The following is a 15,347-nucleotide window of genomic DNA, read 5'->3' as shown; positions in this document are numbered from 1 at the left end:
GTAGAACATTCAGGGGAAGAGCATTTAATGACCAAAATTGGTCAAAACTGGATCAAAAAGCAAATGAACATATTGTCAGATAACAAACATAAACTAAAGATCAAACTGAGGGTTAGATAAGACAGGAACGGTGCTCTGTGTCAAGCTTTGTTTTTTTTTTTTTTCAGTTCAGCTGTGTGTTTGGTTAACATCTGTGTTCAGACCAGGATTGTTGTGAGCAATGGACAAAAGATGGACTAAGCTAACAATTGTGTGAAGGCGCAGTGTGAGTAGACCCTTAACATTGGAGAAACCACAAACATGCATTCACTACTGGGCGGTCCTGCCCGTCACCTCCTGTTCACACATGACTTCCAGACAATGCTGAGGACTCACTTTGGTGTTTGACAGCCTCTATGGCTGCTGTTCACACTTTACCCCATAGAGTCTCTTGAAAACACACATTCCAAAGAAGGTGCCGGGTCAGTGCTGACTAAAGGACATGTGGGGTTGCTCAGCCTGGAATGTCAACTCTGAGCAGACTACTGGTTCTGACAGCATCAATTTGTTGTTTCCAAGGAAACGTAGAAACAAAGCTCCTTGATACTCTCAGGACTTTATTTTTACTCCGTCTTTTTTGTTGTTTTGTTATAACCAGAAAACTAATAGTAGTTGTTAAAATATGTGTTCATTCATTTTTTTCATTCATCTTCTTCCATTTGTCCCTTTCAGGGTCACGGGGCTGCCAGAGCCTATCCTGGTCACTTATGGGCGAAGGCAGGGGACACCCTGGACAGGTCGCCAGGCCAGCGCAGGGTCACACATATCAAACACACATGCACACTCACATTCACACCTAAGGACAATTTGGAGTGACCAATTATCCTATGAAGCATGTTTTTGGACAGTCGAAGCCCCCATTGATCTTCTGTTGCAGGTCCCCCAGCCAGGACTTGAACTGGGGGCCTTCTTGCTGTGAGGCAAGAGCGCTAACCACTGCGCCACCGTGCAGCTGCTAACTCTTAAACTGTTAAAATATATGAATACGGAAAAAGACACTCCAAGTGTTTGATTGTTTCTGTGGGTAGAGAAAGACACAAACAGAATTTCAACGAGAAACTTGAAGATGCATCATTAGCTGCACCCAGCTATGACATATTTGGTGTGTTAGCACATAGCTAAGAATTTGTAGGAATCCCTTGAGTTCAGAGACGTCATTAGTGTTTTGTTTTAATAAATGGGTCTTATGAGCAAATGTTGAAATGTGTCTTTGTGTTTTGATGTACTTTATATATGTTTTAAAGCTTTTCAAACAGTAAATAACAAAGTTGATCTTGTTGGCGGTCATGTTGCAGTGTTAGGATGGGCAACCTCTAATCGGAAGTTTGGAGATTCTATTCCTGCCTTGCCCGCTGTGAAGAATAGTTAGAAACTGCCTTTAACTTTTATTACACTAATGGTTTAAACTTAATTCACTGAGCATGTATTGTCATCTCAAAATTATATTACATTTGAAGAAAGCACAGCCAAACTATTGTTCTAACAGTTTCTTCCCATACTCCCTCTTTTCTGTGCATGTTTTCTGCTGAGCAGGCCTCAGACTTATCTTCACTTTAGCCTTGGAGCTTCTCTCCAGCAGTAACCTGTGGGCGTGATTTTCACACGAGGTCCATCGGACGATCTTCTGAATATGCAAATGCAGGGTTTTTATACCAAAGCCCATCCCTGAACTCTTTGGTTCGGACTTTGAATGTACCATGTTCATGTCTGTCCCCTTCGTGTTTGGACGAAGTAAAACCTCCACAAAAGCTAAGTTTTGTCTCTGAGTCGTTATTCATTATTTCTGTGTGTAAGAAACTGACGGGGTTACGAACTAAAATTTAATACAGTCCTTTCTAGAAAATCCAGTTTCTTCACACCCGCCCATATGTCCATAGTGTCCTTGGGCAAGACAGTGATCTCCACCTTGCCTCTTGTGGCCCAAGGTATTCAGTGTGTGAATGTGTGTGTGAATGGGACTGTGCCTGTTTAGCACATGAAGCCTTCGAGGAAGGAAGTAAAGTGCTATATGAGTATATATTGTCCTTTTTTTCCTCTTGACTGATCATATTTACTACTTTAAACATCATCATCATTTTCAGCTCCTCCAATAAATGAAACAAGCCTCGATTCTGGAGTCAGATCTGTTCAGTAAATGCCGTTACCTGTGTGTTTGGGCAACCTTTTACGACAAGATGATCCACAGAACGATGGCAGATTTTGAAGCAGCAACACTCCACAAAAACCACAACTTCAGTAGGAGAAGGAATTCCAAAGACTTTGTGTGATTCATGGTGAGGCGCTGAAATGGAAAAAAAGACAGAACATTTAAAAAATGTTACTCTTATGATCCACAAAATCCAAATATCTAAACTTACAGAGTAGAAAGGCAAGAGTATAACGGAGGACTTTGAAGTACTCGCAGCTCTTTTTCATTCATGGAAAACATCATTCACACCTGTCTGAAGACATTGAACATTTCTACCAGTAAAAGCTTGAATGAAATGATGCAAAATCATTTGGCAGGAGGACACAAGCTTGTTTATTGGCGACATCTTCTTGGAAACTGATCTGAAATCGAATTGAATTATTATTGAATTATTAGCTATGGCACGACTTGGCAGCAACTCTGGGTTTTTTTCTGGGAAGTGCAGTAATCAATAACCACAAGTCAAGAAAAATGAAGCGGCTAAAGGCAAAAATTCCTTGAATGAATGAAACTAAGTGATTGCTCCCGTGGGAATGTGAAGAATAGAAATGCTGAGTGGGTGCAACTGAAAAACGACTTGGGGTGTGTGGTGAGTGCATTCATGTTTCAGCTGCCACTGAATTAATTGAGAAGTTGAAGGTTTTAGAAAGAAATTCAATGAACTTCATCTGCACCGCTTCATTTGGAGTTTCTCAATGAGGTACATTTTTGGTGCCGATCGATCGTTTGTTGAGGACACTCAGACTTTAACAGAGTCTGTGGTCAGGACACCAACTGCAGAGTCTTGTAAAGAGATCAGAACCAGACCGGTGCCATCATTTAGATCTGCATCCAGTTCTAAACCTAATCCAAAGTCTTGTATTTTTGTTTAACTTTGCAGTCTCTGTTCAAACGAGACTGCAGTCATGACAGATTTTTCTCTTGACTTGCATTTCTAAACCTCTCCCTGATGGAACAGAACCTAATGCTTTGTCTCAGTCTGTGATTTTGTCAGAGAGACAAATTTCATGGATGTGAAATAATAATGTGCCGTTGCAGGTGGGATGTAGAGAAATGTTCAGAAATGTTGCTGATTTTAAGTACATATGTACAAGGTGGACGTTGCTTTATAATGTTTAGTGGGATCCTTCAACCAGGGTTGGTTTCAATTCATCCACACAATTATGCTGCCTTTCAAACTGGCTGTGTCGACTCACGTTCAAGCCACCACTTTCAATGAAAAGTCTATGCAAACGCGCAGAATTTTGGGCTTCCACGTCCAGGACGCATGTGATCGCGCGGTTGCTATGCAAAGTTTTTGCCTAGCCTATTTTCTTTCTTTCCATCAGCGTGTGTTTTGAACCAATGCTGTTCTCTTGAACATAACATCATTCTCCCTGTTCTGAAGCATTAAGGTGTTTTTTTCATCACTTCCTAGTTCCCCAAGTTCAACAGCAAAGTTCCATAGAACCAGAGATACTGCACAATATCTGGTTTTTGAGGCTCCTGAGGATTTCTTCTTGTCTTACCAGGTAATGAAACTCAAAGTCCTGAACATTTTTTTCAGAGTTTCGGTCACTTAAGTCAGTGTTTTTCAACCTTTTTTGAGCCACGGCACACTTTAACCTTGACAAAAATCCCGCGGCACACCAGCATCCCAAAAAAAAAAAAAAAAAACTCATAGTCTGTTTTGATCTACAGCCCCCCCCCCCCCCCCCCCCCGGCAATCTGACGCGCATTTTTGTGATAATTGTGGCAGAAAAAGCAGGAAGTTGCAGATGTTTTTTCTAAAAGATGTAATAAAAGTTAAGTTACATACAAACTGTATGTCCGTTGTGGTTTCAATCCGTGTAACAAGGACGACTCATGTACGCTGAGGCGCTATCCCAATGCATCATGGGAGATGTAGTGTGAATACGGCCAGAAAACGGCAGAAAGACTTGCGTCTCTGAGCTTCATGGTTTTGTTCACTTGTTCCACGGTCTGATACCAGATTCTGTGGAAAGCTCCACCGCTAAAGACGAGCTTTAGCTGGTGTTTTTGTGGGAAATGAGTGAGTTATGAGCTAAATTGGAACAAGGAAGTGGAGACTTTAACCACTTCTGATTGGTCAGACTGAGGACATGTGATTAAGCCTTCAAGAATGATTGGTGGAGTCGTGGAGACAGTAAAAGCTGCGGGACTTTTCAGAAAACAGTTATAGCTGCAGCTAAATCGCGCTGCCGTCATTCTTATCAAAATGTCTTTAATAGAATCAATTAAAACAAAGAAAAAAGTATTTTATGATCTTTTATATTCCTAACTACTCAGTGTTTTATCAGGACCTGTTTGGATGAACAAAAAGCTGATTTCCTGGAGATGGTTAATGTTTTTAGATCAGTTAATGAGGGCAATTTTCCACGGCACACTTGACCATCTTCCACGGCACACTAGTGTGCCGCGGCACACTGGTTGAAAAATACTGACTTAAGTAATACAAGACCTAAGTAGTAAAACAGCATCTTAAATGTGGGAGAGCCACTCAGGAAATTGGGCAGAGGTGTCCCACTCCAATCCTCAGAGCCACTGCTGCTTGTTTCCCAGTTGTCTTTGCACTTCTTTCGGTCGATCACTTGAATCAGGTTTGTTCTAAAAGGCTGTGAGGGAGCAGAGTGGCCAAGAAGGACACCCATGCTTAGGGCCTCTCCTCATCCCAGATAAACTCAAAATGTATGATTCCGATGTTAAAACCTGATTTTAGAGGCCCAAGTGTGTAATGTACACCCATCACTAATGTCAACATATGTGTAACAGACTTTCTACGTATATAACATCAATGTCTAACTTTTATATCCCGTGCATGCCACACAGATCACATTTAAATTACGTAATTGACGCACAAATCACCAATAAATTCCATATAACCCTTGTGCTATCCTAGACACTTTAACATAGGGAGTGGGGTCATCTTCACTGGTGTCCATGGATTACATGAAATCTTTCCACCTTTATCCACCTCTGTCATGGTAGGAATAACACGTCAATGTGAGGGTGGGGTCATCTAAGATAGCAGGGTTAGACTGCAAAAATCACACACTGTCTGTGATACATTTGTGAAAATGTCATGTCAAGACCACAACTTTTCTCACTTTTTCCACGTCTGTACAGTGGTGGACAAAATTGTTGGTACCCCTCAGTTAAAAAAAGAAAGTCCACAATGCTCACTGAAATGACTTGAAACGTTCTAAAGTAACAATAAATTTAAAATTTATTGAAAATTAAATAATCAAAATCAGCCATTATTTTTGAGTTGTTGATTAACAGAATTATTTAAAAAACAAACTAATGAAATAGGGCTGGACAAAAATGATGGGACCCATAACTTAATATTTTGTTGCACAACCTTTTGAGGCAATCACTGCAATTAAACGGTTTCTGTATTTGTCAATGAGCCTTCTTCACCTGTCCACAGGTATTTTGGCCCACTCCTCATGAGCAAACTGCTCCAGTTGTCTCAGGTTTGACGGCTGTCTTCTCCAAATGACATGTTTCAGCTCCTTCCACTGATGTTCAATGGGATTCAGATCTGGACTCATAGAAGGCCACTTCAGAATAGTCCAACGCTTTTCTCTGAGCCATTCTTGGGGTTTTTTGGCTGTGTGTTTTGGATCGTTGTCCTGTTGGAAGACCCATGACCTGCGACTGAGACCAAGCTTTCTGACACTAGGCAGCACATTTCTATCCAGAATGCCTTGATAATCTTGAGATTTCATTTGACCTTGCACAACTTCAAGACAGCCTGTTCCAGATTCAGCAAAGCAGCCCAAAAACAAAACGGAGCTTCCTCCATGTTTGACAGTAGGGACAGTGTTCTTTTCGTTGGATGCTTCATTTTTCAGTCTATGGACATAGAGCTGCTGTGCCTTACCAAAAAGCTCCAGTTTTGTCCAAAGGACATTTTCCCAAAAGCTTTGTGGCTTGTCAACATGCATTGTTGCAAATTCCAGTCTGTCTTTTTTATGATTTCCTTTCAACAGTGGTGTCCTCCTTGGTCGTCTCCCATGAAGTCCACTCTGGCTCAAACAACGAATGGTGCGATCTGACACTGATGTAACCTGATCTAGGAGTTCACCTTTAATGTCTTTGGAGGTTGTTCTGGGCTCTTTGGATACAGTTCCAACTATCTGTCTCCTCATTTTGTCATCAATTTTCCTCTTCCGGCCACGTCCAGGGAGGTTGGCTACTGTCCCGTGGGTCTTAAACTTCTGAATAATATGTGCCACTGTGGTCACAGGAACTTCAAGCTGCTTAGAGATGGTTTTATAGCCTTTACTTTTACCATGTTTGTCTACAATTTTGTTTCTGATGTCCTGGGACAATTCTCTCCTTGGCTTTCTGTTGTCCATGTTCAGTGTGGTTCACACCTTTTCACCAAACAACAACGTGACTATTTGTCTCCCTTTAAATAGTCAGACTGATTGATTATGGGTTTGAAAACAGCTGTGATGTCAATTAAAGGACATACCTGAGTTCATCATGACCCCCTGGGCTTTTATGGAGATACCATCTTTTTTTTTCCAGCCCTATTTCATTAGTTTGTTTTTTTAAATAATTCTGTTAATCAACAACTCAAAAGTAATGGCTGATTTGGATTATTTACTTTTCAATAGATTTTAATTTATTTTTAATTTTGAACGTTTCAAGTCATTTCAGTGAGCATTGTGGACTTTCTTTCTTTAACTGAGGGGTACCAACAATTTTTTCCACCACTGTACACGTATGACCAATTTTCATCTGTGCAATATGCGCAAAATGTATGTAGTGGCTGAGTGACACGGCCTCAAAGAGAATCTGTGTGAACCATGGCTGGTGTCCTTCGTGAGAACCCGATACTTTGAGTGGAAAATCTAAAAAAGAATTTGAAAAGGATATCAAAATAAAAGTTTTTAATTATTGTTCTGGAATTATACTGCAAAACCGAAGCCCTAAAAACAAATGAAGAATTGATATTTAAAAGTAGAGGATAAAAATACCAATACATTCTTGGACTTTGAGTCTTTCAAAGGACCTTAGAAAATAATTACAAAAGCTGAGCTTTGTGCTATGAAGGTATTTCCATCCATTTTCCGACCGTTTGGGGATCACAGGGTGGCTAAAACCTACCCAGCTACTCTTTTTGGCAAAAGTGCGTACATCCATGACAGCTCTCCAGTCCATTGTGGACCACACAAAGACAAAGAACCACTCACATGCTCATTCACACCTAAGGGACAATTTGAAGTCACCAAAACATGCTATGAATCATGCTTTGGAGAGCCCAGAGACAACCCACACATGCAAACTCCACATTGAAAGGATCCAGCTTGAAATCCAACCAGGGCCTTCTCGCAATGAAGTGAGTGCTAACCAGGAACAGGGACTTATCCAAGAAAGTAATCTGTAAAGCCGTCCAAAATGAATATGGTCAAAGGCAAAGGCTTAATCAGGGTCAGTGAAAAGAGTCTGAAACAAGGACTTGACTTGTAAAGATGACGCTTACTACCACAAACATATAGACTGTGAGTAAGCATTAACCCTTGTGCTATCCTAGGCACTTTAACATTGGGAGTTGGGTCATCTAGACCCACTAGACAGTGCGCTGAACCTTTTTTCTTCAATGGTTTGTGATCTTCACTGTTGTCCATGGATTACATGAAATCTTTCCACCTTTATCATGGTAGGGAGAACACGTCAATGTAAGGGTGGGGTCATCTAAGATAGCACAAGGGTTACACAGCGCAGAACACTGGTGAACCGTGTGAGTTCCATCAGGAAACTAAAACAAAAAAAATGTGAGGTCAGAAAAATCTAACAAAGAAATTGAATTTGAAAGCTGAGAGTTATCGGCTAATCAGTGAAAATATTTTGAGTAGTAGGAGGAGGTGATGAAGTAAAGCGGCCCCAGAAAAGAGTCTTGGGGCTCAGTTCAAAAACCAGAGAAACCTATGCTTTATTTATTAAATATATTATCTGAAGATGTAGTTTGAAAAAACCAAGAGATGTGAATAAAAGATTTTTTAAATAACTTTAAAAAAATATATATATAGTTTTTTTAAGTTTGGTGAACATGGTGGGTTTTCTTTCATCGACAAACGAGCATCAACAATGTGAAACTACCCATGTGCGACTGTCTGTGTGTGCAGGTATGTGCTCATGCAGGTGCAAGCTCGTGTGGGGTGGTGCAAGTGTGCACTCCCACGTGTCTGCAGATGTGTGTTGTGCAGATGTGCGTTTATGTGAGTATGACAATGTGCACTCGCACATGTATGTTTGCAGGTGTGCATTTGCATGCATGCGTGCAGGTGTGCTCTAGTCTGTCATGCTTAGAAGGTAGTTGTGTCGTGTGTGTGTACTGGAAGGTTTTAATAAAATGATGTTCTTCCACAAAACCACCAGGGTGCAGCGCTGCCTCACTCCAGAATTTCTGAACTGCGCCTCTGGTGCAGAATTCTTGATGAAGTTTGTTGATGGTCATTTGATGTTCTCGGTAGGGGCGGTTTGCGTCAATACAGCACACATGCAGACACGTAAAGAGAAGCGCTTAAAGGTGTGGAATCTATCCAGATGCGTTGGATGGAAATTAACAGACATCTGCAGTGATGAACCCCCCCCTCAGGTAAAACTGACTTGGATGGGACCCATTTGTCAGGGTTTGCAGCAGATGGAGGCTGTCAAAAAAAAAAAAAGACGAAACAGAAACACTCCTTCCTCCTCCCCACTTTCTTTTGCCCAGCTTCTGCTGGTACAAACCAGACGGGCACAGGTAGAGTCATCACCAGAACATGAAAACAGTCGTTTTATTCAGCTAACATTTATACATAGCAAGGAAAAAAAATACCCCCCCCCCCCCCAACACACACGCAAGACAAGAAGATGACAGGTGCTCAGCGCCGCTGGTCGTACGTCCGTATTGTGCTCCACTCGTATGACTCTGCAGAAAGACGACAGGCTCGGATCACTGCCAGAGAAATCAGCAGAACCTCAGGCTCATTTGGGTGAAAGTGGACTCACCTGGTTCCTCTTGGCTCCTTTTTCCCATCAGCCCCACAAACGAGTTCACTTTATGTCCTTCAGGGCAAATATGACACGGATTAGTGGGAATTCGTGGCACGCGTTCATGTAGCACATCAGACCTAACCCATCTTTCACACTTGTGTCCAGTCAAGCCTCCCTGTGACCTTTGACCCTGAGCGGTTTCTGATTGGTTGGAGCTCCTCTCCGATCGCAGCGATTGAATCTGCAGCGGCTGCTCCCTGGAGAAATCTAAACTGACCGCTTCTCTTTACAGAGCGGCAGTTGGCACCCTGATGGAAAACATCTTCATCATCTGGACGCGGGCCCGACTGTGAGGAAGAGGAGCCTGACATCCGACAACCGACAGCAGCTGCCCGTCAATCACATTCAGGGAAGGGGGGCTGTATAACTGACAGATCAATATGTATTAAGCTGATGGCCTCGCTCCAGGTTGGGGGTGGGGGGGTCCCCGTCTAAACAGTTGTGTCCTTGAAGCAATGATGAAGGGTAGTCCTTCCTCTTCATCGTGACTGACAGCTGTGCAAGTGCGTGTGCGCTTGGGCGAACGCTCGCTTTGCTGCCACCGCTCCATCCCTGAGGGGGCGACTAATTAAAAATGTTTACAAAGAGGGCGGACTCCCCACCACGCTTCTCCCTTTTTTTCTGCACCCCCCCACGTCTGACAGATTAAATAAGGAGAACCGCTGCTGAGCTCAAACACTGTCCATAAATAAAGCCCACCCCTCCCCGTTTCCCTCCCACCTTCACTTCAAAGCACTGATTAACAGGAAATTTCAGCTTTTTGTTTCTCAGGAAGGTATGGGAGGTGGTGTTGGGAAGGGGGGGGGGGTCGTGATGAGGGTGTCTCCTCCCGAGGGCTTGAATCGGAGCTTCAGCAGCAAGAACATGCAAGAAGCTGGAGGGGAAGGGTGGGGGACCGAATTCTCACTTCATGACAAAAAAACTGAAGATCAGAATGGACACTTACTTTTCCTGGTGATCTGTGCGTTTGCTGGAGGGGGGTAAGGGTAGGGTGGAGGTGGGGGCAAACAGAGACATAGAGTGTGAGCGGCTCATCCACACACACACACACACACAAATGGAACAGCCCTCACCCGTGGAGCGCCTCCCCATCAGGCCGATGAACTGATGCGGCCGCGGCTTCCTCGTCATCCTCAGCAGCATTTCTCTGAGCGGCTCGCTGGACAGCCAGCCGTCCTGGTGGGGTGGGGGGGATCAAATCCAGAGTGTTAAAACTCTATCTGCTCAAATGACCACAGCAGATAAAATAGAAACCCAGAATAAAATGCCCCCCACCCCATCCAGCAGTGAATAATTGTCCCTTCTTCTCAGTTTCTATTTCAGTCTCTCAGGATGGATCTCTTCTGAACACATTAGTGGGTGTCTTCCTCCCCATGATTTGTGGCAGCCTTATTCATCAGGCTGTGCCGGAGCAGACCGGACATGTGGAAGCAGCTACTGTCCGAACGCTGGTGCACAGCAGCCAATCCTGGTTCGATCCAGGCCCTACTCAGACTCAAATCACCAAAGAGATGTTGCGAAATTTCTCTCTGGATTAATCTATTATTATTATTATTATTATTATTATTATTATTATTATTATTATTATAGGGGGTGGACGTAGTTTGAATTGTCTCTGAAATTTCCAGACTTTTGTAACACAACTACAGAATGTGCAGAATTAAATGAAAAACTGCTGCTCCTCTCTAATAATAATAATAATAATAATAATAAAAATAAAAGTGAAAATAAAACTATAAAACCTTAAATTCAATCAGTACTACTTGTGTCTTTCCCCTTCCAGTTGCAGTCGGCGGATCTGACCTGGTGGTTCGTGCTTGTCCAGTAGTCCGCGTCCTCCTTGGGTTCGGGGTCCTGGCAGAGCACGCGCACGCCGGTGAGCAGAGCCACGAGCGCGGACAGCAGCAGCAGCAGCTTCATGGTTCAAGCGTTGAGAGTTGCATCGTCCGCGCTGACACACTTTATCTGGGCGCCGCGCGGAGGCGGTGCCGCGCGCGCGCGCGCCGCTACCTTTCTTCTAGCGCAACAAGTCCCGGGCGCGCGCGCCTCCTTTTCTTCTGTCCCCACGCGGTTTTGTTGCGTCGTCGTTTAGTAAGAAGCAGGATTACTAGAGTAACGTGCCCCGCTTGTAAAAAAGTAACTTCATGTTCATATGAAGTAAAACTAGATTTACATTTAGAAAGTTCCAAAAATGCACGTGTGCACCTCATCCACAGGGCGTGTCTACAATTTCAGTGCCCCACCCACAGAAAAAGCCCTCTTTAGTAAGATACATCAAACCACGCCATGACCAGGACTTTGAACCGGGCTCAGAACCGTTCTGACCAATGAGAGAAGGAGCTGCAGATATGAATGAACCAGGAGGTCTTTGCAGTTCTGAGCACGTGCAGCAGTTGCTCATACAAACGTTAACCTCTTTACTTTTCGGAATTGTTGATGTTTAGGCTTTTAGCTCGTCTTTCTTTGGGAGTGACAAGGAAGCATAGGATCAATATTCATGGATTTTTGTGAAAACATTGAAGGGTTAAAGGCTGATGTCAGAATTTCCAAGGAACATTGAGGTGAAAAGAGGATGAGCGTGAATGTGGTGGAGGACAGCAGTGTGGGCGAGGTGACAGCAGAATGTAGGGTTAGATGGAGACAGAAGATCCAAAGAGGCGAGCTTTGAACTGGAAAGAAAAGGGGATTTTAAAAGAATTATTTTAATCTTCCGATATTTTTGCGCTTTTAGTCTAAGAAATTTTTTGTTTTTTTTTGTTCTAAAACAGATTTCAGCAACAATGTGAGCAGCATTTCTGCAGAGAATCTGTCTTGAAAAAGAGAAAATGTACTTAGTTGCTTTTCTGCTATTTAATTTAATTGAACAGCACCATTACAGCACAACAACACCTTAACATCTTTGTTACACGCCCGCTGGTAACGAAGGCCTTAATAAGTCCCCACATCACCTCTATGGCTCAACAATAGTGGAAAAAATACAAATAAATGCCCTGAACACACAACTGCTAGGCGCAGAAGATATTATGTAAAAGACCAGCAAATGTAGCTAAATTTAAATTTTGTATATTTCTTGTTTGTCTGAGCCTTTTTTGTGTTTGCCATGTATTTTATGTCAGAGGTTCAAATATTTTTATAGATAGATAGATAGATAGATAGATAGATAGATAGATAGATAGATAGATAGATAGATAGATAGATAGATAGATAGATAGATAGATAGATAGATAGATAGATAGATAGATAGATAGATAGATAGATAGATAGATAGATAGATAGATAGATAGATAGATAGATAGATAGATAGATCGATCGATCGATCGATCGATCGATCGATCGATCGATCGATCGATCGATCGATCGATCGATAGATAGATGAAAAAGATGCTTGTTCAGTGTGAACACCATGGGCTAAATGCGCATTTAAGAACTAGCCTGTTCTTAATCACGCGTCACATTCCCAGTGTGAACTTAGCTTTAGACACTCAGATTTAGGCCAACTCTTTGTCCCAGAACATGAAGGAGACCAACAACCCAACAGTTGAGGCATCGTGTTCCATTGTCAAACAGCAAGAGAAGGAACAGTAACAGAGGATAGAGCTGCCATAGAGTTCTACAGTAGAACCAAATTCACTACACACTTGAACTCAACCAAGCTACCGGAGAAACCATAAAGATGACAGTGTTCTGAAGTGTTCGTGCGTGAAATCATTTTTCTGCCTCAATCTGAGATGGTGCACCGTCTGCCTCTGCTGGAGGTTCTCTCCTGTTGGAGAACCTTTTCCTTTCCAGAGTTGTCCACTTTCTTACTCGCTTTGGGGGATTACGGTTGGAATTGTTCACCTTATCTGTGATTTATTATCTAAACAAAAATATCGGTCGAACCAGACTCGCAGTTGGACCCCTCCAACTTTTCGGCTGGTCACAGTTGTGCATCCCATTCAGGCTTCGAGTCAAAAATCTGTCTGATTATTCAGAGGCATAAATTCCCAAGATGCAGATTCATAAAATGAGATTTATGCAGAGGACTTCTTTTTATTTGTATTTTTCCAGTTTTGAAAGCAAAACTTTTTTGAATTTCTGACCCTTACCCTCATTCCTCTTTTGAAAACTTGAATACTTTTTGCGCTCACAGTTCTGTGTCGGAAAAACCCGTGACCTTCTGATGGAGCTTCATCTCTTGAGCTTCATCTCGGTAATGGATGCTCGCTCGTGGGCAGCAAGCTGCTGTGAAAGGAATACTGATGAGAGCCTGTTAGGGACGAGGAGAAGCTTCATCGTCATGCTGACGCTGGACATGCGGCTGCTTAGACTCCTGCCTCAGTCTGCACATCTTCATTGGGCTCCTTACGCTAGTTCATTCACATTTACAGCAGAGCCTCTGCCAGAATCCACACAACCATCGGCACAATCTGTGTGCCTTTGTCAAAAACACAATAAAAAAGCTGAAGGGTCAACAGTCATTTTTAGATGGGAAGTAATTTGAAACCTGAGGTGAAGCTTTGTGAAAAGTTTAGATGCCAAAAAGTTGAATCTGTTTAATGGATTTGTAGAAACTTCTGTCCTCACAGTAAAAGCATCACAGGCGAAATGCTTCTTTATCTTCTTCCGGTGGAATCTTGCTCCTCTTCAAATACCCTGTTTGCTGGCCACAACCAAAGCTAGGGTTAAAAATTTGAGCAGATGTCTAAAATGGACTTGCTGTTTCCAGGACCAACGTGTTCTCAAGAGAAGAGGATCGCCTTAGCTGTCTGCTCCTGAGCTTATGAGGAAGCACAAGACATTCTAAAAAATTCAAATGCATGACAAAAAAAAGCCCAGAGAAGAATTCTAAAACAAAGTTGCTGCTTCATTGGAACCTCCCCCAATTTTTTCAATCCTTTTTTTAAAATCAGTTTTCACTTTTCTGAGAATTCTATTTTTTTTTATTTTTAAGGTTGGATATTAACCTGAATTGTTGCACCCCGCCACCCATCCATTGATTATCACAGTGAGTGCTGACAGTTATCTTACTTTAACAAACATGTCCACCACCTAACTGACACCCCGCATCAGCGCTGTGTAATCCTGACGCCTTTTCGATTATCGACAGTTTGTGCGCGTGAGGCTCTTATCTCAAGTCACAAGCAGCTGCAGATATTGAACTTCAAACAGTTTAAGAGAAGTCTAAAGACCTGATCTAAACGCTTCCTCCTGTCTGCCTTCAGGGTCATGAAGATGACCCATTTGCTTCCGGGTTAGACCCACATGGAGACACCACCTACATGTGCAAATTCATGAACACAGGGATTATCGGTCATCAGGACCCTGATCTTCTGGGTGAGTAACTGCCTCAGACTCTATGCTGTCCTGTAAACAAACCTATCAGATCCTGCTGGAGTTTAGAAATTCTTGAACTGAAGATGAAAGAATCATCTGCATAAAGAAAAACAACAATAGCCTGATAGTTTAATTAGTTAAAGATTATCTTTATGAATAGAATCAATTTAAATACAGTTAAATGTTGATGCTTTTTCATTCTTCAAATCAAAGACGTAAATGTCAGTTCCACGTTTCTATCTTTGACCAAACAGTCTGCAGAGACAAAAACTTTCCTAACCTTGTTAGAAAAGAGTCTTCTGACTTAGGAAAAAAAATGCTAAAGAGAAAAGAAGGTCCATAACTGTCTGCTCGGCTCAGATTTCCTGTTTGTCCTTTGTAATGGCTATGTGGAAACCAGACACTAAGTCAGACTCCATGAAGTAAAAAAAAAAAAAGGCAAGCACATTGCAGTCAAAGAGCATGCTCCTTCTGTCTAACTTACGACCACTATCGTCACAACTTTATTCCAAAATTTTTCTTTTGCAATATAAGCAAAAGTGTATTTAAATCTTAAAATGAATCTTTTTAATTGAAGAAAAGGCTGTGTACCTTTTCCAGAATCAGGCTGTTTAAAATTAAAAGAATATTGTTTCATCAAGGGTTTACATTTTTTCAATTTAATGTTAATCTTAGTCCTGAATGTTCTGTCCACAGCTCCTGTTCTACTTGTTTCCCTGTTTTGAATAGCCTCACTATCTGGCCTCTGCAG

The 15,347-nt window shown here is 42.2% G+C and overlaps 1 protein-coding gene and 1 long non-coding RNA gene across 3 annotated transcripts in view; both read right to left on the bottom strand.

Annotated features, from left to right (window-relative positions):
• The window catches only part of LOC111948243 (uncharacterized), a 79,481-nt gene extending 75,320 nt beyond the window's left edge, over positions 1-4,161 (bottom strand). Inside the window, exons 1-2 of the long non-coding RNA XR_013659132.1 lie at positions 4,026-4,161; positions 2,184-2,320 (exon numbers count right to left, since the gene is read on the bottom strand). This is a non-coding gene — a long non-coding RNA (uncharacterized LOC111948243). The remainder of the gene's footprint in view (positions 1-2,183; positions 2,321-4,025) is intronic.
• Positions 4,162-8,996: 4,835 nt separating this feature from the next.
• tac1 (tachykinin precursor 1) lies at positions 8,997-11,286 on the bottom strand. Of its 2 annotated transcripts, XM_023959561.2 has the most exons (5): positions 11,084-11,286; positions 10,354-10,456; positions 10,227-10,250; positions 9,236-9,292; positions 8,997-9,155 (listed from the first exon to the last, which is right to left on the bottom strand). In XM_023959561.2, exons 1-5 carry the CDS (start codon positions 11,198-11,200, stop codon positions 9,109-9,111), a joined length of 348 nt encoding a protein of 115 aa, XP_023815329.1. In that variant the 5' UTR covers positions 11,201-11,286; the 3' UTR covers positions 8,997-9,108. The 2 variants fall into 2 exon arrangements, with proteins under 2 accessions (XP_023815329.1, NP_001139465.1); NM_001145993.1 differs by lacking the exon at positions 10,227-10,250 and having other exon boundaries at positions 9,095-9,155; positions 11,084-11,210.
• Between the last annotated feature and the right edge of the window lie 4,061 nt (positions 11,287-15,347).

The sequence above is a fragment of the Oryzias latipes genome, chromosome 11 (assembly GCF_053564925.1).
Source record: "Oryzias latipes strain Hd-rR chromosome 11, Olatipes_Hd-rR_3.1".
Lineage (NCBI taxonomy): Eukaryota > Metazoa > Chordata > Actinopteri > Beloniformes > Adrianichthyidae > Oryzias > Oryzias latipes.
The sequence above is the reverse complement of the archived record's forward strand: the minus strand, read 5'-3'. Positions and strand labels throughout refer to the sequence as shown.